Source organism: Fistularia commersonii, chromosome 12 (genome assembly GCF_037954325.1).
Source record: "Fistularia commersonii isolate RoL2024-O1a breed Wild chromosome 12, RoL_Fcom_v1.0, whole genome shotgun sequence".
Taxonomy (NCBI): Eukaryota; Metazoa; Chordata; class Actinopteri; order Syngnathiformes; family Fistulariidae; genus Fistularia; species Fistularia commersonii.
Genome location: NC_141295.1, coordinates 3,536,610 through 3,562,349, shown reverse-complemented (window position 1 = coordinate 3,562,349; position 25,740 = coordinate 3,536,610). Strand labels below are relative to the sequence as shown.

General features: G+C 37.0%; 1 protein-coding gene across 1 annotated transcript; it reads right to left on the bottom strand.

The window, feature by feature from the left end:
* Positions 1–2,697: 2,697 nt before the first annotated feature.
* Positions 2,698–24,425, bottom strand: LOC147228162 (ubiquitin carboxyl-terminal hydrolase 53-like). Its single transcript, XM_086156408.1, has 17 exons — positions 24,180–24,425; positions 22,377–22,532; positions 20,712–20,872; positions 20,480–20,572; positions 20,273–20,407; positions 19,095–19,208; positions 17,887–17,969; positions 16,008–16,113; positions 13,905–14,051; positions 10,802–10,951; positions 10,560–10,728; positions 8,590–8,715; positions 7,389–8,112; positions 7,235–7,296; positions 4,275–4,347; positions 3,449–4,194; positions 2,698–3,361 (listed from the first exon to the last, which is right to left on the bottom strand). Exons 2-17 carry the CDS (start codon positions 22,459–22,461, stop codon positions 3,285–3,287), a joined length of 3,051 nt encoding a protein of 1,016 aa, XP_086012534.1. The 5' UTR covers positions 22,462–22,532; positions 24,180–24,425; the 3' UTR covers positions 2,698–3,284.
* Positions 24,426–25,740: the final 1,315 nt, after the last annotated feature.

Below are 25,740 nucleotides of genomic sequence, written 5' to 3'. Positions count from 1 at the left end.
TACGCAATGAACACAAAGGACTCGGCTTTACAGTGATACCAATAATTCAACTTTTATTCAACAATAAATAAAAATAAATATATATTATCTACAAAAATATAAAGTGCAGACAGATTGTACATGTCGTTTTTTTTTTTTTTTTTTTTTTTTTTTTTAATCGATATCCGCCGAAGCACCGACGACTCGGCGGTAAAATGGATCACGGAGGCGGTCCGGTGGGGTCACAAGGGGTCACGGGGGGTCCGACGAAAAACACGCAAGGCCACGTCGACCGGGGAGTTTTCGGAAAGCGATTTTGATAAACCCCCCCCGCAGATCGGAGATCGGCTGCGACGCCGAAAACCCCGAGTCGACCGCGGGCCCCCCTCATCCCGACTTATAGGGAACTCGAAAAAACAAAAAAGAAATTATCTCACAGGACTCGCACACGGACATGCACGATTATAACCCTATTTTAGCACGAAAACAAATCCAACCATTCCCGCTGTTTGTTATTTGGTGGAATACGCACGTTTGTTTTGAACACGTACAAGTTTTTTTTTTTTTTTTTGGTTGTACCTTTACGATTCTTAAAGGGATTCGGAATCAATATCCACAAACGAGCCGATTCAGAATCAATATCCCGGCCCACGCAAATACTACTGTGCACAGATGGGGTTAGACGGATACGCCACTTTGGGTGCTTCATATTTAAAAGTTTTTCACGATAACCCTCCCCCTTTTCCGTGCATCTCTCAAAATTTCAAGGCACTCTTGATAATAGAAATGAAGACACGAGGATAAAGTACGATAAAAAAAACCTCTGTAACAAAAAAAAAAAAAAAAAAAAAAATTATTGACATAAAAAGACATCAGGTACAAAAATGGGAGAAATACAACCGAATTGGGACCAATTGTAATGATTATATAATAAACTAGAAAAAAAAATGAAAAAATTCGCAGTTGTGATATAATTCGGTTGATGCGCTTTTCCGAATACGATCGTTTTGCCATTCCAAGGGATTCGCTTTCGACACGTCCGGCCGCTTTCAAAGGCGGTCCTTATCTCATACGCGATAACACATATTTTATAACGGTAATTGAATTGTGACTTTTTTTGTTTAGTCTTAAAACGGCATTGATAAGACAAAAAAAAAAAAAAAAAAATTGACCTTGAGGGTGAAATGGAACGACTCACGAAGAAACATACGAAAAGTCATGCACGGTCAAAACAGTAAAAAGTACTTTATAAATAATGAATATTTAGGAAAATAGTGTCGAAGAAAGAACGAAAGAAAAAAAAGAAAAATGACACGTTTGTGATATTCAAAACAGTTTCCTTCTTCCTGGGAATGTGGAATTTCAAAGAATAAAAAGCCATAAAACGCTCGAAAGTAACGCTAAATTCATTTTCAAAGTGATGCATAGTATTTCTCGGACAGTCTGCGAATTTTGCAGTGACCCGTTTCCATATTTGCCTTTTTTTTTTTTTAAAATTTCATATATGAAATATATGAAATCATATCATATATGAAAAATTCCATTTAATTCATATTTGATTTTTTTTTTTTTTTTGTATTTACATCAGATGCATAACCAGACGTTTTTGCATAACGCCCCCCCCCCTTACCCAAACGAGAACATTCAGGTGCTTAAAAAATAAAAATAAAATAAAAATAAATCCAGTATTGTATTACAGTTAGGTAAAAGTAGATATTTCTCGCACCCACAGTCCAGTATTTCATGCTCATGCTTATGCTGTATAACCAGCGAGTAAGACTTTATAAAGGCCACATGCAGGTTTCAAAACATTTCCCTAATAAAGAGTGCTCGTGTTGTACGGTGGATAGTATTATCGGTAATTTTCAATCATAATAATTATATTAATATCGATAATAATGACGTCAAATAGGCATATCAAATCAACTGGCGTGTTTTTTTTTTTTCTTTTTTTTTTACCTGCACACATAGACTTGCAAAAAGTCTGTCGACTCTCAGAGGAAGACTGAAAAAATACAGTTGTGTGTGTTACTGTGTGTTCCAAAACAGGATTACAAAAAACAAACCCCCGGCACGATTAGAAGGTAGAAAGTATAAATTTGCATGATCGTATAAAAACGTCAGTTCCGCTTGCGTGCACAATTTCTTTATGAGCGAAATGTTTTGTTATTAAAAGTGGCGAGATATCTGTGTTTTGATGTTTAGAAATTATGTCAGATTTTTTTACAGCCCTCCATCACTCATTAACACATAATTGCCGTAAAGATCCGATAGGGGTCGAAAAAGGAGAACGATAAGGGTTTGAACAAATTAGTTACTGAATAAGCCAAAGTGTTGCAATGTTTTTTTTTTTTTTGTCCCGGTTACCCAAGCCAATAATATACGCAAAAAAAAAAACAACAAAAAAAACAAATGTAAAGGAAATGTGCGAGGTATAAAAGCAGGGTTAGAAAAAGGCCGCACTGAGAACGTCTCAGCGCGACATACGGTATAATTATCCAGCCTTATAACTGCGTAATAATTATGGCCTTTTTCGGGGCACGATGACGCGATATATAATTTCAAGGGGAAAATATCGTCCAAATGACATGTCGTGGATCGCAGTGATGAAGACGACGGAAAAGTCCTCAACCAAAGTTGTGATTCTAGGAGAACATTTTCATGCGGAAATGCTGTAGAACCCTGTTATTACCCCTATGGGGGGTCCCTGAAAAATCGATTTTTTTTTTTTTTTTAAATCTGAAATTTACACTGCTTTTCAGTGACCGGCGATCGAAAGCTTATTTTTTTAATTTTTTTTAAATGTATTTATTTATTTTAACCTCTGGCATTTTACTGCTAGGCTGTGTACCATTTAAGGATATTCCGTGTAAAAAGAAAAAGAAAAAAAAAGTTGGACGAATTGTACAGTTTGTAACTGCACTGATATTAAACCTCATTATGAGCGCAAAAAAAAAAAAAAAAATTCTCTTTCGCTGACGATGCAAGTTTCATATCCCCTAAAAAAGTCAAAAAATTTTGCCGCGTGAAATAAAATCAGAAAATGAATCCAAGTGAGCGAAAAGAAAAATCCCCCCTCCGAAAAAAAAACCTTTGTGCAAAATCAAACCTGTGGATCCGCGGGTGAAATCCTCTCGCTGCAATAAGGCGGGACGTCGGAAGACGTTTTTAGCGTCATCCATTTCTCCCGTAGTTTCTCCTTTTTTTTTTTTTTTTCTCGTGAAAATCTTGCGTGACCTTCGGTCTCCCCTTCGTATCTCTCTACTTTTTGGCGTCTCGGACGTCTCCGCGAAGAAACGGCGGGTTCATAAAAACCCGTGCTCGTCCAGTCCCTTGGCCGTCACCGGGTTCCACTTAGCGGCGGATTTATTGCTATTATTGCCTGCGGAGAGAAGACGTTTTTTTTTTTTGTTTGTTTTTTTAAATCAAGCGACAGAAAGAGGAGTCGGAAAATCGTGAAAAAGCTTACTTGTTTCGGGTCTCGTTTTTGGCACGTCTTGCACGTCGGCGGCGAGCGCGCGGGCGGTATCTCTTCGCTCGCTCGCGACCGCCGTCCGCGGCAGGGTGACCGAAAGCACCAGAGGCCTCTGGTTGTGATATTTGAGACGGTACGTCTCCGTCATGCAGTTGTCCACGTTGAAATACGTCGTCAGGGAAACCTCCTGGGGCAACGCCGCTTGATCCCCTCCTCGGCATCCCTCGCTGTCGCACGACGACGACGGCGTGCTCCTCTCCGGGTCCGACCCCGACTTGGAGCTGGCGTCGGAAAAAGCCCGGAGGCCGGAAATCTCCGGTTTCCTGTGCGGGCTGACGTAAGACGAGGCGGAAAGCCGCGGTTCTTGAAGCGTCCTCGGGCGGAAACCGGCGTGGCTCGTCTCGCCGGCGTGAGGGGCGACCCACAGGTGAGGCGACCCCGCCGGAGGCTGGGTGTCGATTCGTTCCGGCGAATCGGACGCCGCCGCCGCCGCGTCGCCGTCGCCGGGGCGATACGCCGATACGTCTCTTTCCTCCGGCTCGGAAAGAGCCAGATCGTCGGAGCTGTTCCATTCCGAGCTGCTGGTTTTGGAAATGTGCCTCAGGGCTGTACTTTCCCCGGCGTGCCCTCTGCAGATTTTCTGCTCCTGAGAGTCGCTCTGCTTGTTTTCCGAACCCGCGGCGTCCCTCTCTGAAGATACCGCCTTCCTGGAAGTACTCGACGCGTATTTCGATTTCCGTCTGTGAGAGACAAGCGTCGCGATAATTGAATATCACGGATATCGCGGAAAATCGGAGCGATCGGATTCGAAGGAAGCTACCTTGCGCTCGGGCTGCTCTTTAGATGCGAAACCTGGTCGTGGTTCTTTCCCTGAGGTTTGAGTTGATGTTTTCCTGTAAGATGGCAAATAAATAGAAAAAAAAGAATTGTTATTACATCACCACCAAAGTAATGTGTGATCGACGTATTATTTTCATTGTCCATACGGCTTATCCTGTACTAAAGGTTGCAGGATAAGCCGTATGAGATGATATAAAGCGCACAATAAACATTTGGTGAGGGGAAAAGACCGGATATTTTTGGAACCATTAACATTAAATGACAAATTAAATGACAAGTCGACAATTTCGTGACAATTTTCATCGCAATTATCATTCTTTTCAACACAGAACGCAAATCTTAAGTTTTTACTCTGTCTGTCATATTTGAATATCACATAAAATGAGGAAAAGTCCATCTGGAAAAACATTAAACATATATAGGTTCATTTGAAACATTACATTTTATTCACTATTAAATGCTCACTTTGAACTTCTAAATTCAAAACATGTGAACGGGAAAATGAGTGATATTAACGGTGAACTGTGATATTATTCAGCGGTACAAAGCACTCTTTCTGTCATATTTGAATACCACATAAAATGAGGAAAAGTCCATCTGGAAAAATATTAAACATATATAGGTTCATTTGAAATATTACATTTTATTCACAATTAAATGCTCACTTTGAACTTCTAAATTGATATTGTTGAACTGTGATATTATTCGAAAGTACAAAGCGCCATACGAATCCTTGTATTTCTCCTTATCAAAAAGGGGAAATGCAGTGTTTTTTCATTATTTCTATTTTAGACTCCGATCAAAAATGCAAAATAGGAAAATGGGCTGCCGGACCCAATTCGATTTTGTTATCGATTTTTATGACAGAGGCTGCGGGCCGGTGGAAATTTGACCACGGGCCGCATTTGGCCCGCGGGCCGGACTTTGGACATGCCTGCATTAAGCTATAAAGTGCACAAAGATTTTACTAGTATTGAGCTGTATTTAGAAATATAAAGACATGCAATCGTGATATTAGCATGCGAAAAGTCGCCCGCTTATTCACAAGAGCGGCAACAATTCGCAAACTTATTCACATGTCATATAAACATGCAAAAATTTCTAAATTTATTCACATGTCAAATGGAGACATGCAACAATTCGCAAACTTATTCACATGTCATATAAACATGCAAAAATTTATAAATTTATTCACATGTCAAATAGAGACATGCAACAATTCGCAAACTTATTCACATGTCATATAAACATTCAAAAATTTCTAAATTTATTCACATGTCAAATAGAGACATGCAAAAATTCGCAAACTTATTCACATGTCATATAAACATTCAAAAATTTCTAAATTTATTCACATGTCAAATAGAGACATGCAACAATTCGCAAACTTATTCACATGTCATATAAACATTCAAAAATTTCTAAATTTATTCACATGTCAAATAGAGACATGCAAAAATTCGCAAACTTATTCACATGTCATATAAACATTCAAAAATTTCTAAATTTATTCACATGTCAAATAGAGACATGCAACAATTCGCAAACTTATTCACATGTCATATAAACATTCAAAAATTTCTAAATTTATTCACATGTCAAATAGAGACATGCAAAAATTCGCAAACTTATTCACATGTCATATAAACATTCAAAAATTTCTAAATTTATTCACATGTCAAATAGAGACATGCAAAAATTCGCAAACTTATTCACATGTCATATAAACATTCAAAAATTTCTAAATTTATTCACATGTCAAATAGAGACATGCAACAATTCGCAAACTTATTCACATGTCATATAAACATGCAACAATTTATAAATTTATTCACATGTCAAATAGAGACATGCAACAATTCACTCACTCATTCACACTCAATGCATTTGAATACAGATTTTGATTGGTTGCCTGGGATTAATAAGCGGAAATACTTTTCTTTAAATACCATTGATCACGATGCTTTTTTTTTGATAATGGATTAAGCCCATTAAATAGCACACACACACACACACACACACACACACACAAAGAACTTTTGACCACTAGGTGACAGTAGTGGGGTTTTAATCCCACTGGCCTTCCTTGCAGATGAGGAATCTGCAAAGTCAATTCTTTCTCAAATCTAGATGTTTTTTTTTTTTTTTTTTACCGTTGCAAAAAATAAAAAAATTGCAGAATATTGCAGCGGTGCACTCACTGCAGGGGAGAGAATATAAATTTGCCACAATGCCGGTAGTCTTGTCCAGCTGTGCTATTTGAACGAGCTTTGTGGGATTATCATCAGATTAATGTCTATGCAGGGCTGACAGGGGGAAGAGGTTAAAGAAGACGGTCCAGGCTTAGACGTCGACCCCGGACGGGAATCGATTTCTACTCCCTTTCGTGGCCACGTGATCGGAAAAGAAGAATTCATGTTGATGCCCTGAGAACGCGGCGTACCAAAAAAAAAACAAAAAAAAAAAAAACAGGTAAAATCACGCCAAAAAAAGGTTTAATTCACAGATAAATCGATGTGACGCAACTAAACAGCTTCCAGATGTTAAATGTGAAAAATAAATTAAAATTTTCCGATTAAAATGTGACTAAGCACTTACTCTTATAGATGTAATAGTTATTTGGTTTATTTATAAATAAAATAAAACAAACAAACAAACAAACAAATAAATGAATAAATAAAATAAAATAAAATAAAATAAAATAAAATAAATAGATAGATAAATAAATAAATAAATAAATAAATAATAAAATCACTGCTAATTCCTGTTTTCTCACATCTCCACCTTTACTATGACATATATTTGATATTGGGTTGAAAAATTTTTTTTTTTTGTAATCTAATATTCGTTATCCATACGACAATTTATTGATAAAAAGAAAAATTTATCTGCTTCTGATCGGTTGTATTGGAAGAGGGTCTCGTGCATTTTGGGACGTACCATTATGTAGGGGTGAAGACGCCGCACCGGATCTGGAATCGTCTCCCTTCTGGTGCTGCTGGCTGGAAGAGACCAATAAAACGGACTTTATCGCGCTATCTATCGGTATGTTTGGACGTTTTCCAAAGTTAGCATGTTTTCAGACACGGCTCACCTTTGCACCTGCGCGTCCGTCGGCGTCCTCTGCTCTTTCGCGGAAAATCCGTCGACGCCGGGGGAGTCGGGATTGGTCGAGCCGCTGCTGAGCCTGTCGCTGCTCTCGTAGCCCGACTCGGTTCTTTGGATGGTCCAGGTGTCGCTGCGCAGAAGAGTCTTGGGGCCTCCCTTCAGCCTGGCTCCCCTGTGCTGGTTGGCCCGGCTTTCCGACTCCACCGAGCTGTGGCTCTCGGTCTCGTGCCGCTGCTCGTCCTCGTAGATCGTCATCAAGCACTTCTGCTTCCGGTCGTCCCGGCTCCGCGAGTGCTCCCATTCGCGACTCGGTTCGGCGTACGCCCTTTCCTGAGGTGACGGCTGGCCGTGCCGGAGGCCGTCGTGTTGCTGTTGGCGACGCTGCTCCAGCTCGTTCAGCACAGTGTCCACATTCAGCGCCTCGCGAACGGGCCTCCAGGTGGATTTGGGTTTGCACCGGCTTCCTCCGACCCCGCTTTTCTCCCACTGACTTTGGCTGTTATCCTGATCGTAGCAACCCGGGGACGCGTTGTTCCTCTTGCCGTGCCCTCCGCACTGGGTGGACGACGACGATTGTCCGCGGGGCTCCTGAGGTCCTCTGGTTGAGTGATTTACCGACTTCTCGCTCCTGGCATGGCTTTTTGATTTTGGATCCGTGGGATACTTGGGTCCGTTCTCCGGAGGGGACGACGATCTCCCGTGGGTGACGTCTGAAAAGAAACCAGGAAGAGATTACATCTGCATTTCTTTGTTTTGGCCTCCTTGCGTATCCTTTTGTGAGGTTCGTGGCTGGTGAGGCAGGAGAATTGTGTGCCTCACTTAGTAGCGCAAGAAATGAGTAACACACATACAGTTGTGGACAAATTGGAAATGTAGTTCATCTAGCAAAACATTTTAATAACAACATACAGAGAAACAGAAATCCTGCCTAAGTGCAGAGCATGCTGGCAATCTACAGTGAGGCTCGACAGTCCACTGCCTCACCGCACGTCTCAGTATGTGAAGGGTAAATGCGAAAATAAAAAAAATGATCAAAAAAAAACATGTAAACATCTAACAATACAGTGCAAATCACTGATAAATATAACCATAATATTTCATTTTCCTTTTTTTTTTCTTTCTGAGATTGCCACGTGAGGCACAGCCTCTCCTGCCTCCCCTGATTGCACGTCACTGCTTTGTACCACCTTTGTGTTGAGAAAGGTCAGATCGGCGATGCCCTCTGTCCTTTTTCGACGTTTCGCCGGGCCTCTGCAGATTCTCCATGAACGATTCCTGGAATTTCTTCTGCGGACTGCCAACCGTGCTTTTCACTGAGGGGGACAAAATAAAAAACAAAATGGCGGACGAATGAGCACGTTTGTTGTTCCTCTATGAAAACTACCATTTTATCACATCCGCTGCTAGCATGTAGCCGTTAGTGCTAACGCTATTTTTTTTAGCATGAGATCATTTGTTCGGTTTGAAATTCAGTTTAAAAAAAAAGATCAGAGAATGCAAACAATTACTTCACATATCATTCACACAGAAATAAATATCACAATGGTAAATGTGATATCGGTAAATGTCAAAGCTCTCTGATGTCTTGTTTACCGACTCTTTTTCTTTAACGTGTCTTTAACACGCCAATCAAACCGCTTGGATGCTTTCTTGACCGCCCGACAGAAATGTTTTGCTCCGCTCTTTGACTTTCTGATTCACCGCAGACGAGAAATACTACCATAAACGGATAAAACGTTATTATAGCCGGACGATGAAAATAGAAGAGGGGAATAAACGCATACACTGTTTTGCAGGTCCGCGTGGTTGCAGGATGTTACAACATCAGTGCTTAAGCAGTGAATAAGCTGCAGTATTATGGATTTCCAGATTTGTTCGTGTAGCCTAATGCCATGATTTGAGAGGTTTCGGATATAAAATGATGCTAAATTCAGATGAAACACACTTAGCACGTCCGCGGTAATTAACGCATCGGCGAGATGCGAGAGCGACACGCACGCGAGACGGGGAACTGGGAAAAACAGAAAAAAATGAAAAATAAAATACAAAATATTAAAAAATAAATTCAAAAATATTCTATATCGTTTAAAAGCGGTATCATAAAAGCAGTAGCTGAGATGAAATGAAGCAAATTTAAAAAGTGACGTTGTATTTCACATAAAAAAAAAAAAAAAGAATTACTTACACTTTATCTCAAAATAACAAGACTCCAGTCCCATGCCAGTGAGCGTTTGTGAGGAAAACAAGATCAACATCGCCGAAAAATGCAAATAGCTAAGTAATCGTAGGCAAACATCTTTAGCGTCTGGGGCGGGAGCGAGAACTGTGCAGCGTGAGCGCGCCCGGCCACAGGAGCAGGGATTAGCGAGGAAGGCGTGGGTGGTAATCTGCATGCAACAGAGGCATCATCCTCATGTCAAGTTCAAACCGGCACACAGGGCAGGGCAATCTCTTCACATCGCTCGCCGAATCCCAAAGCTGACCGTAATTTGTAGAGTGCCGTCTTTAGTCGGACATCCGGTGACATTTTACGCTCTGGAACGCACCGATTGTTTCGTAAAATTACATTGAAATTGTATGAGACATAATTTGAATTCATTCGGTAACAGAAATGTCAATATCGGTGCATGTTTATGTTTTGGTGGCAAATAACTACTGGTACCGAATAATGAAGACTTGATGAGAATAAAAATCCAATGTGAATTAAATCCATAAAAAAAAAAAAAAAAAAAAAAAAAAAACATAAAAAAATGAACTCATTAATTATGCAACAACTTTGCTATTTCAGGTGAGCATTGAGGGATTAATAATTGTTTATTAATGAACACGGATTAATCAGGCGATTAATCACACTGATTAATCACCTGATTAATTATACGATTAATCACACATTAATCCCTTTAATTTCAGAGTATTGCATTCATAAGTTGTGACTGATTACATTTTCAGCATCACCGGTTGTCATTAATACCCTATAAATAATATCATTTAACAATGATTAGAATAAACATCCCTTGAAGCGCCAGAAACGGTTCTGCAGAGCTTTCAATTAAATTAGCCAGCCATCAATAATTCAGAAATAATCGGCATGTGAACATGTGATTTTTTTTTTAAAAAATTTTTGCACAAATTTTCCTTTCAGGTCGAAAAATCTCACCTGCGGCATCGCCGTTCACCTGGGCTTTGTAACGGGGACACATGGTGGTCTGTCTGGGCGCGTCTTCGTTGGACACCGGCGTCCCCTCGGGATTGGTGTAAAACAAAAGAAGCGGTTGAAAGTGACCCCTGATGCATTTAGAAGCCACGTCTTTCCACTTGGATCCGATCTAAGGGGCCGGGGGAGAGAAAGCCGGTGAACTTTTCAGCGGCTTTCGGGGATTATTAGGCGGTTGTCCTTACCTCTTTTACAGTTGCATCATCAAAAAACATCCATTTTGAAGACTTGGTGTGGTAGGCAAAGGCTGAGTAATGTTTACTGGAAAAGCAGATCATCCCCACCAGATGAAGCTCACTCCGCTTAGCGTTTTCATCGGTGACACGGTTAAAGAGCTGAAAGAGAGCAAACTCATAGGAATCGGAATGGCGGGGCGTTTAATCAAATCCCAGGAGGAATTAAACAACAACCGTATTGTTTATTTATTCTACTGTGATACTTTCATACACAGTATACCAGGGGTGGACGATTATTTTTTTTATTTTATTTTTTCAATTTTTATGCGCCGGCCAACTAGGTATCGGGAAAATTGAACAAAATGAAAATTGAAATGTAAATATTTACATTTTTTGCCTTTTTTTTTCAACTGTAAAAAGCATTAATGATCATATGAATGTAGCGACATTATTTTTTTATGTCATTATCCATACAAAATTAAACAAAAGGAAAAAATAAGGAATTTCTCAATCCGAAATTGATTGAAAAGATTTATCAAAATATTCAAAGAAAATCAGGAGTACAAAATCTTTCTGAGATCAAAACTGATTTTTGGAGTAGCATTAATGTAAATTAGAAAAATTACTCCAAATGTTTTCAAAATTCGAAGACCTAAATATTTATGGTTTGTAAAATATTCATTTATCTATTAATTTTTAATTATTTCTTCACAATGAGCAATTATGTGTATTATATTTGTTCTAATATTTTGCAAAACAGACATGTAGGACAAACTTGCATGGCAGAGAAACCTTCCAGATCATATCACAAAAAACATTCATGCAATTTTTCTCCCTCTTAATTTAATTTAATTTAATTTAATTTAATTTAATTTAATTTAATTTAATTTAATTTAATTTGATGCTATTTTATTTAATTTTATAAGTAAATAAAAAAGCAAAGCAGGCCGGATGGGCCGTAAAATGCAGTAGATCATTGTTTATGTTCCAGAACCAGCGGCAAAGTGGTGACCATATTTTTTTATCTTATTATTTACTTTTTTTGAAGCTTTATGACCCTCCCAACACTCTTATTTTCCTTTCCTTTTTACTCTTATAAACACTTCCTTTACCGGGGCTGGCAAACTTTTTGATTCGCGGGCCGAAATGGCGAAATGGAAGGAGACGTGAACTAATATTTAACTAATATAAATGAATGACATGGAAAGAACAGAATAGAAGAATATGTAAATTCCAATGGACATTTTTTCCAGTGTGTCAGCGTCCGGAGGTAGTTTTGTTGTGGTGTTTGCAGATCGAACGATACACTTGTGCCGTCCTCCTGACGTTTACAAACATGGCTAATTGCTAATTTGAAGGCCAGCGCAAAATCTGTGATAACATTCTCCAGAGTTTTTGGATTAGCCGTCAATTTCCGAGCCGTTCTTGCATAGTTAGCACGCTTCGTGGCAAAGTGTCGGCTGATATTGCATTCTATGACAACCCAATAAATGAGATTAACATTAAAATTTCAAATTGGGCGGGCTGGATTAAAAAGCCCAATGGGCTGTATATGGCCCGTGGGCCGTAGTTTGCCCATGCTGATGATGCTACGATGGCTGAGCCAATCAGAAGCCAGGATAGAGACAAAAGCCGAATGCATTGAAAAAAATTGAATGCATGCTGATGATGCTATGATGGCTCAGCCAATCAGAGCCACCCTGGAAAATGCTCGTTTTACCATGAAAAAAAATTGAATTGCATGCTGATGATGCTGCGGTGGCTGAGCCAATCAGAGTCCAGGATAGAGAAAAAACTGGATGCATTGAAAAAAATTGAATGCATGCTAATGATGCTATGGTGGCTGAGCCAATCAGAAGCCAGGATAGAGACAAAAGCTGAATGCATCGAAAAAAATGTAATGCATGCTGATGATGCTGCAATGGCTGAGCCAATCAGAGCCCAGGATAGAGAAAAAAACCGAATGCATGCTGATGATGCTACGGTTGCTGAGCCAATCAGAGTCCAGGATAGAGAAAAAACTGGATGCATTGAAAACAATTGAATGCATGCTAATGATGCTATGGTGGCTGAGCCAATCAGAAGCCAGGATAGAGACAAAAGCTGAATGCATCGAAAAAAATGTAATGCATGCTGATGATGCTACAATGGCTGAGCCAATCAGAGCCCAGGATAGACACAAAAGCTGAATGCATCGAAAAAAATGTAATGCATGCTGATGATGCTGCAATGGCTGAGCCAATCAGAGCCCAGGATAGAGAAAAAAACCGAATGCATGCTGATGATGCTACGGTTGCTGAGCCAATCAGAGTCCAGGATAGAGAAAAAACTGGATGCATTGAAAAAAATTGAATGCATGCTAATGATGCTATGGTGGCTGAGCCAATCAGAAGCCAGGATAGAGACAAAAGCTGAATGCATCGAAAAAAATGTAATGCATGCTGATGATGCTACAATGGCTGAGCCAATCAGAGCCCAGGATAGACACAAAAGCTGAATGCATCGAAAAAAATGTAATGCATGCTGATGATGCTGCAATGGCTGAGCCAATCAGAGCCCAGGATAGAGAAAAAAACCGAATGCATGCTGATGATGCTACGGTTGCTGAGCCAATCAGAGTCCAGGATAGAGAAAAAACTGGATGCATTGAAAAAAATTGAATGCATGCTAATGATGCTATGGTGGCTGAGCCAATCAGAAGCCAGGATAGAGACAAAAGCTGAATGCATCGAAAAAAATGTAATGCATGCTGATGATGCTGCAATGGCTGAGCCAGTCAGAGTCCAGGATAGAGAAAAAAAACACGAATGTATTGAAAAAAATTGAATGCATGCTAATGATGCTACGGTGGCCGAGCCAATCAGAGCCCAGGATAGAGAACACCATGCTGCGGTTGGTCGCCACCCTAGAAAATGCTTGTTTTACCATAAAAAAATTGAAATAATAAATAAATCAACGCCGAGAAAAACGTGTAATATTATATAAATCAGACTGCACCCTCTCATTCACGCGTCTTATGAAACAATTCAACATTCACCGCGGTTCTAGATCAGTATAGATCACAGTAGTTTGGGAAAAAGCAAATTAGAAATTTTGCATTTTCTGCATTTACCCCACACAAGTTCAAGCGCGGGCCCAGCGACCGGATCACGTCGTCCGTCAGGTCCGACTGCTCGGCATCCCAGACGAAGCCAATGGTAACGATTTCCGGACAGTTCATGAGAACGCGGCGGATCTTGATACTCTGACCGCAGTCGCTCTGCAGATATGGACGAGATGTGGGTCAATAATACCGTGATAACTATTAAAATGTGATAAATTTCAGTCAGAAAAACTCCGAATAAATTCAAAATAAATGTATGTAGCTATAATGTGTGTGTGTGTGTGTGTGTGTGTGTGTGTATACTGCTCAAAAACAATAAAGGGAGCACTAAAATAACACAGATTTGAATGAATGAAATATTTTTATGAAGTATTTTTTCGCAAATAACAAAAAAATGATTGATGGAAATCAAAAGTAGGTCTGGATTTGGAGTCACGCTCAAAATTAACGTGGAAAAACAGTCAAAATAAATCAGTGTTGCTTTGATTTCACACAAATGTGATTGACTTGGAGTTGCATCGTGTTGTTTAAGTGTTACCCTTTATTTTTTGGAGCAGTATATTTATATATGTATATATAATTTAGCCTTGTGTTGCACTTGTGTAGCTTGATACAGAATACAGAAATACAATATCAGGGCATTTTAATGAGCATTTAGAGCAGAAACTAGTTTCCCACCAAACTATTTTCTTTGAATATTTTAGTAAATATTTTCAGTTTAATATTGAATTTAGAAACTCCTTTTGTATGGATGATTTCATACAAAATAATGTAATTTGAAGTTGAAATAAAATGCCATAAAATGTAAGTATTTAGATTTCAATTTTCTTTAAATTCAATTTCCATGATACTTAGTTGGAAAAAATTGATTAAGAAATGTCAAAATAATTGCCCTGTTGAGACGCATTTTGTAATAACAGTGCACTTTGTAATAAACGTCCAAAACGTAATAACCTTTTCATTTCATTTTATAATAAAGCCGCATTTTGTAATAAATTTTGCCGCATTATGTAATAAGTTATTACATATTGAGAAGATTATTACAAAATGCACTTGCAACTTTTTTTATTCTCTAGGAAATGTAATAACATGGTGCATTGTGTAATAACAATTCTAAAGCATAGTTTATTTGTTTGTTAATTGTATTTTATTTTATTTTAAAGTATTAGTAAAAGCTAGGCCTATTATTAGTATCACTGTATTAGCCTAGTAGCTGTACTTAGCAATTACTATCAGTACACTATTCAAAGGTTGCATTAACAGAGAATATTCTATAAATTCCATGTTATTACATTTTTATTACATATTACAAAATGAAATGAAAAAGTTATTACATTTTGGATGTTTATTACAAAATGCACCGTTATTACAAAATGCGGCTCAACATGCCCAGCCCTGATTTAGAGTTTTGAGCGTAATTATTACTTATTAAAAAAAAAAGACAGCTTAAATAAACACCTGCATTGCACTTCTTGTCAAGCGTATTTTAAAACCCAGAATATTCAGTTCCAACGGCAGTAATTTGGTTTTGAGATAAGATTAAATTGTTGTGTAACAGTTTTTGGCTCTAATTACTATTTACCAGTCTTAAAATCTTGAACATAGTGAGATAACCTTATTATGGGTTGTTTTTTAGGGAAATTGACAACCATTATAATAATAATAAGAAAAACAGCAGTTATTTTTATCTTTATTTTTAATCATTTATATTAAGGTGTATTGCAAACTTGAGCAAAGTTCAAAAGGGTTTGAAGGAATTTTTCCAGCTACACTTTGATTTGCAGGATGAAGAGGAGCAGCAGCAGCAAATACAAAAAAAAAATTACAATAAAAATAAATAAATAAAAAAAATAAATAAAAAAAAATTAAAAAATTAAAAAATTTAAAAATTAAAAAATTTAAAAAAAAATTGGTTAAGCCCTTACTACTATTTATATCTACTCATCTGGCGCCATCTCCCCCTTTCAAGGCAGTGCGACGGGAGAAAAATAAACTTAAAAAAAATAAAAAAATTAAAGAAATGGACTTACTGGTCAAAGCATAAAAATAATGCCCGTAATTAATATAATTTTATAGAAACTCAAGCACAAGTTTATTTATTTTGTCACACACCGGGCAGCTTCGCAGGTCACCCGTGTTGTTTGCCGCCTGCAGCAACTCTCCGAACATGTCCGACCTCAGACGCTCGTTCTTCCCCAACATGCGATCGACCTGTTGGCTGTGCAAAAACACAAACGCTGTAAGTTTCAGAAAGACCGTCCGCAGATATATAAATATAAATCACTGCGGCAGCTGATTCTGCAAGTTTGTTGTGTGATGTCGATACAAATATATTACAGCATTTCTCTAACGTGCAATAGTTAATATCCATGGAACATTATATGATAACATCAACTTGTAGCAAAAAAAAAATCATCAGGAGAATCAAATATTTCTGATTTTTGGTGTAGCATTAGTGTAAATTAGAATTGAAATCTAAATATTGACATTTTTTGGAGTAATTTTTGGAGCATTAGTAATCATATAAATGTAGCGATATTATTTCAGTTGTAATCGTCCATACAAAATTAAACATAGGGAAAAAATAAGGAGTTTCTAAATTCAAAATTGATTTTAAGTATTTATCAAAATATTCAAAGAAAATCAGGAGTAGAAAATCTCTCTGAGATCAAAACAGATTTTTGAAGTAGCATTAGTGTAAATTAGAAAAATTACTCCAGATGTTTTCCAAAATGTAAAGACCTAAATATTTATGGTTTGTAAAACATATAAATATACATATTTATTTATTCCTTGTTTTATTTTTTTCACGATGAGCAATTATGTGTACTATATTTGTTCTACTATAACAATAATACAGGCATGTGGGACAAACTTGCATGGCAGAGAAACTAACCAGATCGTATAAAAAAAAAAAATTATGCAGTTTTTCTCCCTCTTAATTTAATTTAATTTAATTTAATTTTATTTAATTTAAGTTAATTTAATTTAAGTTAATTTTTATTTATTTATTTATTTTATTTTATTTTATTTTATTTTATTTTATTTTATTTTATTTTATTTTATATGTATTTATTGCCCCAAGCATGATAATGGTCTTTGCCCAGTGTGTGATTCTAATGACAAGATAGACATACAAAACCTGCAATATTATGGAATATTTTATAATTATAATGTACTAAAAAGTGTAAAATGCAGCGATTGAATTAAAAGTTACTTGTGAAGTATTCTGACGTATTCTCAATAGTTTTTATTACCGCTGTGTTCCATTTTTAGGGCGACAATAGAAATTATGAAATCAATTCTTCTCATGGTGATATAAATTCATTTTCATATCATTTCACATCATATTCATATCAATCATAAAGGACAGAAAAAAATATCCTTCAGCTCACAAATGAAATCATCATAAAGTGTTCTGTATCATCTAAACAGCGATCTAAAAACAACTGCATCATAAACTGTCATGAACTGTTCCTCTAAAAATTACATGATGAATTGATACTAAAAATGAATATTTTAAAAGAATTGATGAAATTACAACCTAAAAATATTGCTGAGTTAAAAGAGAAAATCTTGTCACTGTGAGAAAATTTGCCACTAGAATTATTAGAAAATTGAATATTAGCATGTATAAGAGGAGGTATAATGTTTACAAGGCTAATGGTGGCCATTCTGGATATTAAATTAATCTTTTTAATTTTGCCAGTTTTGTTTTTTTTTGGTATCGTTCTTGTGTTTTTAATAAAAATAAAAGAAAAGATAATTTTAACAATGCCACAAGAGGTTTTTCCATCAAAAAAATTTCGAAGCAAAAAATATATTGCAAAGCTATGAAAACACACAAAAAAAAAAGGGTTAGAAAGCGAGAAAACACCAATATTTAGCTTTCGTTTTTTTTTTTTGCCGCAGCTGCAAAAACAGGAGGGAACATCAATACCGACTTAATCGATCGATTGATTGTTTTTAAATAATGATAAGACGTACTCACCATAAAGCTGTAGTGGAGACGTAATGTACAAATTCGGAAAAGGGGTGAGGATCTGAAGACGCGCCGCAGCAGCGACAAACAAACTGCAAAAAAAAAAGGGAATAAATGTCATTTTCTGACAAAATCGGCGACGTCTCCTTTCGCTTCTGATAACAACGTTACATAACTCTAATACAGTCTTCAACGGCGTATGTAAATTAATTTAAAGATACACAAAGTGAAGTAACAATCCTGAGTTTTTTCTTCAAGCAAGACCCCCTTTGTTTTTTAATAAGGAGACTCATAAATAATGCATTTATCCCTTATAGCATCAGTGACAAATGCATAACCCGTAATGGAATTATGTAACGTTTTGAATTACGTAATGTTTTTTTACGACTCCAGCGCGCTTGTAAGGACGTTTTAAAAAAGTAATGATACAGATGAGGGATACGTGCAACTTCAAAAATTCCCTCCTATTGCTGAGAAATATAATTATTATAATTATTCTACTTCATTTAAATGTAATTTTGAACACTAATACTTATATATGAAATTTAAAAAGAAATGTATGAGTGTGTTTACTCACCTGCTACAAAAACGTAATAGAGTTACCCATATTGATATATTATATTATATTATATTATATTATATTATATTATATTATATTATATTATGTTATTGTGCTTTGAACAAAGTGTGATTGGGAGTTATATTATGATACACACTTTATAGTTTTATTTGTATTTCTTATTCTCCCTCCTTTTTTTCTGTTTATACAGTTTCCTACTATTATTTACTATTGTTATGTTTTACTTGAAACTCTGGCACAACAATTTCCGTCAGGATAAATAAAGTTGTTCTTATTCTTATTCTTATATTTATTCTTATTCTTATTCTTATTCTTATTCTTATAACTATTTGGAATTTAACTTCAAAAGCTAGTATTGCACTGAAACTACATATCTTAAAATTCTAAAAATGTTCTAAAAATAGGGATAAATGACAGTAATTCTGCATGCACTTTATACTTTCATGTATATTGTGCACGTCACCATTACTGTGCATTTCATTATTATATAATTTTGTTAATTTCAAGTCACCATGGGATCGACAGAAACATTTTCATCTGTATGTCTGGTACCTACGGAGAAATTGATGACAAAGTTGATTTTGACTTTAAATAAGTTGATATAAGTTTAAATAAGCCGCGTTCAGTGTAAATGTACCTGCTCATACAGCATCATTGCAAACTTCTGATGGGTGATGCAGGATTTGGACGAACACGCGTCGGTTGCGGCGTCCGACACTATGTGCAAATGAATCCTCTCCAAAATGTTCTCCTAAGATAAAAAGGGTAAAAAAAAAACCCCATATAGAATCGCAACCATCATAATGTAATAATGAATAACACTGCATACCTGCAAATTACCTATAGTCATTGAAAAACACAAACATGCCTGAAATTTAAATTATTGCAGGATTTATGTCACAGTAACTGGTTTAACACAAAATGCAAACTGACGAATTAAAAAATAATTTTGTTTAATATATATATATATGTATATTTTGTAATTTTGTACATATATATATGTACAAAATTAACTTATTAACTAACTATATATATATATATATATATATATTATTTTGTACATATATATATGTAAAAAACTAACTAATTAACTAACTTATATATATGTATATATATATTGACAAATATATATATATGTACACATATATATATGCGCACACACACCCATATATACATATACAAATATATATGTATCAAATATATTAAAATTCAATATTAATATTAATAAATATATTATTGTATAATATATATATGTATATATACATATGTACATATATATATAATATAATATATTATATTCTATAATATATTATACAATTTGAAATAATTAAAATTATTTTTAAAATAATCTAGAATTTGGAATTCTAGATTCCAAGCCACCGTGTGATGCTGCTCATGTTTTTTTTTTTTTACTTCACATCTGCAGAACCTGTAGCCTAGCAACCAGTCTGATCCACCTAGTTCTACTTTCATTTACACCGCAGATCCTCGCCGACCCGGCCCGCCCACACGTTTACATTTCTTAAGGTTTTTTTTTTTCAACATGTCGGGGTAAACCGAAGTCGGACATATCTGAGGGCGTTTTTGTAAATAAACAACAACAAAAAAAAAAGCTAAAAAACAAAGGATGTTGATTTCACGTTGCAGGAAAATCAACGGTACCAAATTTACTGACTTTTTCAAACAAAACAAGAACATTTCCCAGCTGACCTTGTGTCTCCTAAAACTCGTACTTTAAGAAAAAATTGAATCGCTGGAGCTTTTCTTTCAATTCCTAGTTTGATGGGAGAAGCAAAACCAAGGGTTTCAACGTACGAAGCACTCGGCGGCGTCGTCCATCAGGCCGACTTGAAAGCGCTGCTCATCTTTAAAAGTTTCCGCCAGCGCGTTGCGGAGGCTGTCCGAAGGGAGGACGCGCTCCCGACTCTGCTGAAACTGTCCGAATATACTCTGAAAACAAAAAACCAGACGTCCGTTACAGACGATTCTTCGACGATGTCGCTTAAACTGAAACTGACAAACCTTTAATGCGCAGAAAATGCAGGAGTCGCCGAGGCAAAAGTGTCCCGAGAGCTGCCTCAGACTTCTCCTGAAGATGTCCAGCTGCCAAAGCACCTGACACAGGTGTAATTACACGCTTATGACACAAATCATCAAAAAAAAAAAAAAAAAAAAAAAAAAAAAAAAAACAGCTCACGTTTCCGTGCCGAGTTCAAGTCGAGAAACGGACGGGTACGATTTTTAATCTCCTTACCTGGACGGCGCTGTTCAGGAAGCAGCTGTTCTGTCCGGGCTCGTTCAGCAGGCCCTTGGTGAGCGCCAGCGACAACATGCTGCCGGGCTGGTAGGATTTTTTCAGACCTCCTCCGGGTTTTTTGAACATCTTCACCCATGCCATGGAGTTAGAGGCGGCAGCTGATGACGAAGGAACGTGTACGAACACTTGATTTATCAGCATGTTATTCATGATATGAACGTTATTACTATGCTAACAGCGTTCATAATCAAGCCATCTTGCGTAATTCAAATAATGTACTAAATTCACAAATTAACTTGACTAAAATAACCAATTAGCTAAAATAAATTAACTCAATTAACTAAAATTAATAACCGCATAGGTTATTGAATATAGTGAATGAATTCACCTATAGTGTGTTCTTTTTTATTCTAATTAACTAAATGAACAAATTAACTTAAAAAAATTAACTCATTAATTGAAATCAATAACCGCAAAGGTTATTGAACATAGTGAATATATTCCCCTATAGTATGTTTTTTTATTTCATTTTAATTGACTAGAGTAAATTAACCAATTAACTAAACTAAACTAAATAAATTAACTAATTAACTTAGCTAAATTAAGTAATAAATTAATAACCGCACAGTATATTTAATATAGTAAATATATTCACCTATAGTATGCTTTATTTTATTTGATTTAGATTTTAATCAACTCAAACAATTAACTAAACTGAATTAACTATATTAACTTAACTAAATTAACTGATTAATTAAAATTAATAACCGCATAGGTTATTGAATATAGTGAATACATTCACCTATGTTGTGTTTTATTTTATTAACTAAATTAACAAATCAACTTAACAAAATTAACTTATTAATGGGAATTAATAATCGCAAAGGTTATTGACCATAGTGAATATATTCACCAATAATGCGTTTTTTTATTTCATTTTAATTGACTAGAGTAAATTAATCAATTAACTAAACTAAACTAAATTAAATAAAATAACTTATTAACTTAACTAAAATAACTCTTAAATTAATAACCACATAGTATATTTAATATAGTGAATATATTCACCTATAGTAAGCTTTATTTGATTTGATTTTTATTTTAATTAACTCAAACAATTAACTAAACTGAATTAACTATAGTAACTTAACCAAATTAACTAATTAATCAAAATTAATAACTGCATAGGTTATTGAATTTTGTGAATATGTTCACCTATAGTGTGTTTTATTCTGTGGTCGCAAAGTGAAATGATTATTATTACTTTGAATATATCTGGTAATTCAAGCCATTCTGGCTTAAATCAACACCGAGGCACTTTTATGGAATTCAATTTGTCTCGATTCTCCGACCAGTTCTCTTTACGCCTTCGCGATCTCTCATGAGTTACGGCCGGAAAAAAAAAAAAAAACGAAACCTTTCAAATATCGGACATTTCATCGATCGCCTTTCGTCAACATAAAACACATCGTGCGGGCGGTTCTTTTTTTTTTTTTTTACGTGATTATATTACACGGCACGGGGGGGGGGGGGGGGGGGGGATCTATAGAAGCATAATAAGCAGACCCTCCCGGATGAAAGTTCATCTCGGACTCAGTTTTCATTACATCACTAATCCAAATGACTGATTTGGTCGGATGCCAGGTAAATCATATTATCTACCTTCTCCCGACTGAGAGGGGGACTTGCTGCAGCTGGACATGCCGGGAGGTGGGAGATGGTGCGGTGATCTGGCCGTCGGCTCCATCCATTTCACCCCCTCGCACCTCCAGAGCGCTTAAGACGGGAAGCAGGATCGGCGGCTGCAGATGCGGGACACTGGAAAAAAAAAAAAAAAAAAAAAACGGGACTTGAAATGTAAATACGCTTTTAAAATAACGCAAATATCCCCTGAGAAGTCCCTCAATAGAGAGACGTAAAATATACTGCTCAAAAAAATAAACACTTGAACAACACAATGTAACTCCAAGTCAATCACACTTGTGTGAAATCATAGTGTCCACTCAGGAAGCAACACAGATTCATTTTGACTTGTTTTAAGGACATTACATCAAAGTTGGATCAGCCTGGAGTTTGTTTTTACACTTTAATTTGGAGTGTGATTCCTAATCCAGACCTCCATGGGTTGATACAATTGATTTCCATTGATTGTTTTTGTGTGATTTTGTTGTCAGCACATTCAACTGTGTAAAAGAGCAAAGTATTTCATAAGAATATTTCATTCATTTAGATCTAGGATGTGTTTTTTTAAGTGTTCCCTTTATTTTTTTGAGCAGTGTAGTTTATACAAAATTCATTAAATTATCACTTTGAAAATGAGTCAGTAGATTATATCCATTTGAAAAGATTATTGAAATGCAAAGTTGCAAATGATTTCCGATGTTGTCAACACTGTTTTTACCATTAGTTTATAATACAGTTAATATAGTTAACTTTAGTTTTTAATATTGTTCCTATAGTTATATAGGATATGACCGATTCTTGTTTGTAATATAAACATATATTCTTCCAAAACTGAATTGGAGTACATCTCGGTCACACCATACCAGCAGCCTCTGAAATCAGAGGATGTTTGCACAGGGAGGGAGAAGACGGTATCACAAATTAAAACTTAAAATTAATCGCGATTAATTAACATTAAATTTCATCCTGATTAAAATTGGAGTCTCTGATTCCACAGTCGCCTTTCATTACTTATCCGAGACCGAACCCAGACCCCCCCCCCCCCCCCCCCCCCCCCCCCCCGTGGAAAAGCTTTAAAAATTTGCTCAGTGACTTGATGTTTATGTTTTGTTTTGTTTGTTTTTTTTTTTTTTGGGGGGGGGGGGGGTTGATGTTTATTTGTTTTGTTTAACTGTAGCGGATTACATAATAAAATCCCTGTGGTTTAGTTTTTTTTGTGCAAATATATGCAGAGTGCAACCAAAATAGAGATTACTGATTTGAGGATGACAATATATCAACCAGTCGAATATATGTATTTTCTAAAATTAGTACTTCAAACACTGAAACAGATACCTGAGTCTGCATCAGTTGAATTTCAAACTTTGAAAGGCATTTATTTTACGTAACGAGCTCAAATTATTACAGACGGCTTCTCGTACGTCCCAACATCGTACCTATTTTTTAACAAAGCACGAGACTGTCATGACGTAACGGCGTAATAACAGAGTAATAACAATGTAATAGTAGTGTAATAACACTGTCATAACACACGGTGCCCACATGTGTTCGTGCACTAACCTCTCTGCGTCCATGTGATGCCGTCGCGGGGCCTTGTAAGGTCCGATATAAGCGCCCGCCGTTCGCGACGGGATTTTGCGAGCACCGTGGATTTTTTTTTTTTTTTTCCGCGTCGGACGCAAACGCGGGAGAGACACGGCAGAGACTCGCCGGTTCTATAAATACGACGCAACTTGCAAGGCGACGCTTCGGGGAAGCAAACGAAGCGGTGCGGGAACTCACCTCGAAAGCGGTGCGGGAACCCGGAACGCCTCCCGGAGCGGGAACCGCACCGATCCCGGCCCGCCGCCGCCGCCGCCGCCGCCGCGAAACGCAGGCTACGGATGACTGCGGAGAAGACGCGCATGTAACGCACTATCTGTCATAGTGCAGCATTCCGGATCTCTCCAACACACACACACACACACAAACCAAGCGGGATCTGCGGTGTTTAATCCCCGATACAAAAAAAAAAAAAAAAAAAAACTCCCTTTCTGCTGGTTTCTCAGATTTTTGGGGGGATTTTGTTTTTTTTTAAATGCAAAATCCAGGCCGGTGATGGTCGCAGCCACCAGCGTCCGAGGAGGATTAGTGATGTTTCGAGACTTGCGAGGTCAAACTCCGCCCCTAGTGTAGCCTCGGGTGCACTGCCGCCGTGCACGACAGAGCTGTGTGTGTGTGTGTGTGTGTGTGTGTGTGTGTGTGTGCAGGCGGAAGGTCAGATTTCCAACTTGTCATGATGATGATGAGAGGAGACATCACATGACCGCGCTGGTTTCATAATCGTGCAGAAATGTGGGGAGGGGTGGTGGAGGGGTAAACCTCTTCCGCTGCAAAGATACCAGGTAGCAGGAGGGCGACTTCAACTCAAACTGGTAAATATGTTTTTTTTTTTTTTTTTTTCCCTCCCGCCCTGGTGAGGAGGGGTAGATACACTGCTCAAAAAAATAAGCACAGGATTTTATTTCATAATCCGCTACATTTAAAACAAAACAAATACCCCCCCCCCCCCCTTATATCGCGGACCCTACAAGGCCCCGCGACGGCATCACATGGACGCAGAGAGGTTAGTGCACAAACACATGTGGGCACCGTGTGTTATGACAGTGTTATTACACTACTATTACACTGTTATTACACTGTTATTACACCGTTACGTCATGACAGTCTCGTGCTTTGTTAAAAAATAGGTACGATGTTGGGACGTATGAGAAGCCGTCTGTAATAATTTGAGCTCGTTACGTAAAGTAAATGCCTTTCAAAGTTTGAAATTCAACTGATGCAGACTCAGGTCATCTGTTTCAGTGTTTGAAGTACTAATTTTAGAAAATACATATATTCGACTGGTTGATATATTGTCATCCTCAAATCAGTAATCTCTATTTTGGTTGCACTTCTGCATATATTTGCACAAAAAAACTAAACCACAGGGATTTTATTTTATAATCCGCTACAGTTAAACAAAACAAATAAATATCCACCCCCCCCCCCAAAAAAAAACAACAAAAAAACAAAACAAAACATAAACATCAAGTCACTGAGCAAATTTTTAAAGCTTTTCCACAGGGGGGGTCTGGGTTCGGTCTAGGATAAATAATGAAAGGCGACTGTGGAATCAGAGACTCCAATTTTAATCAGGGTGAAATTTAATGTGAATTAATCGCGATTAATTTTAAGTTTTAATTTGTGATACCGTCTTCTCCCTCCCTGTGCAAACATCCTCTGATTTCGGAAGCTGCTGGTATTGGTGTGACCGAGATGTACTCCAATTCAGTTTTGGAAGAATATATGTTTATATTACAAA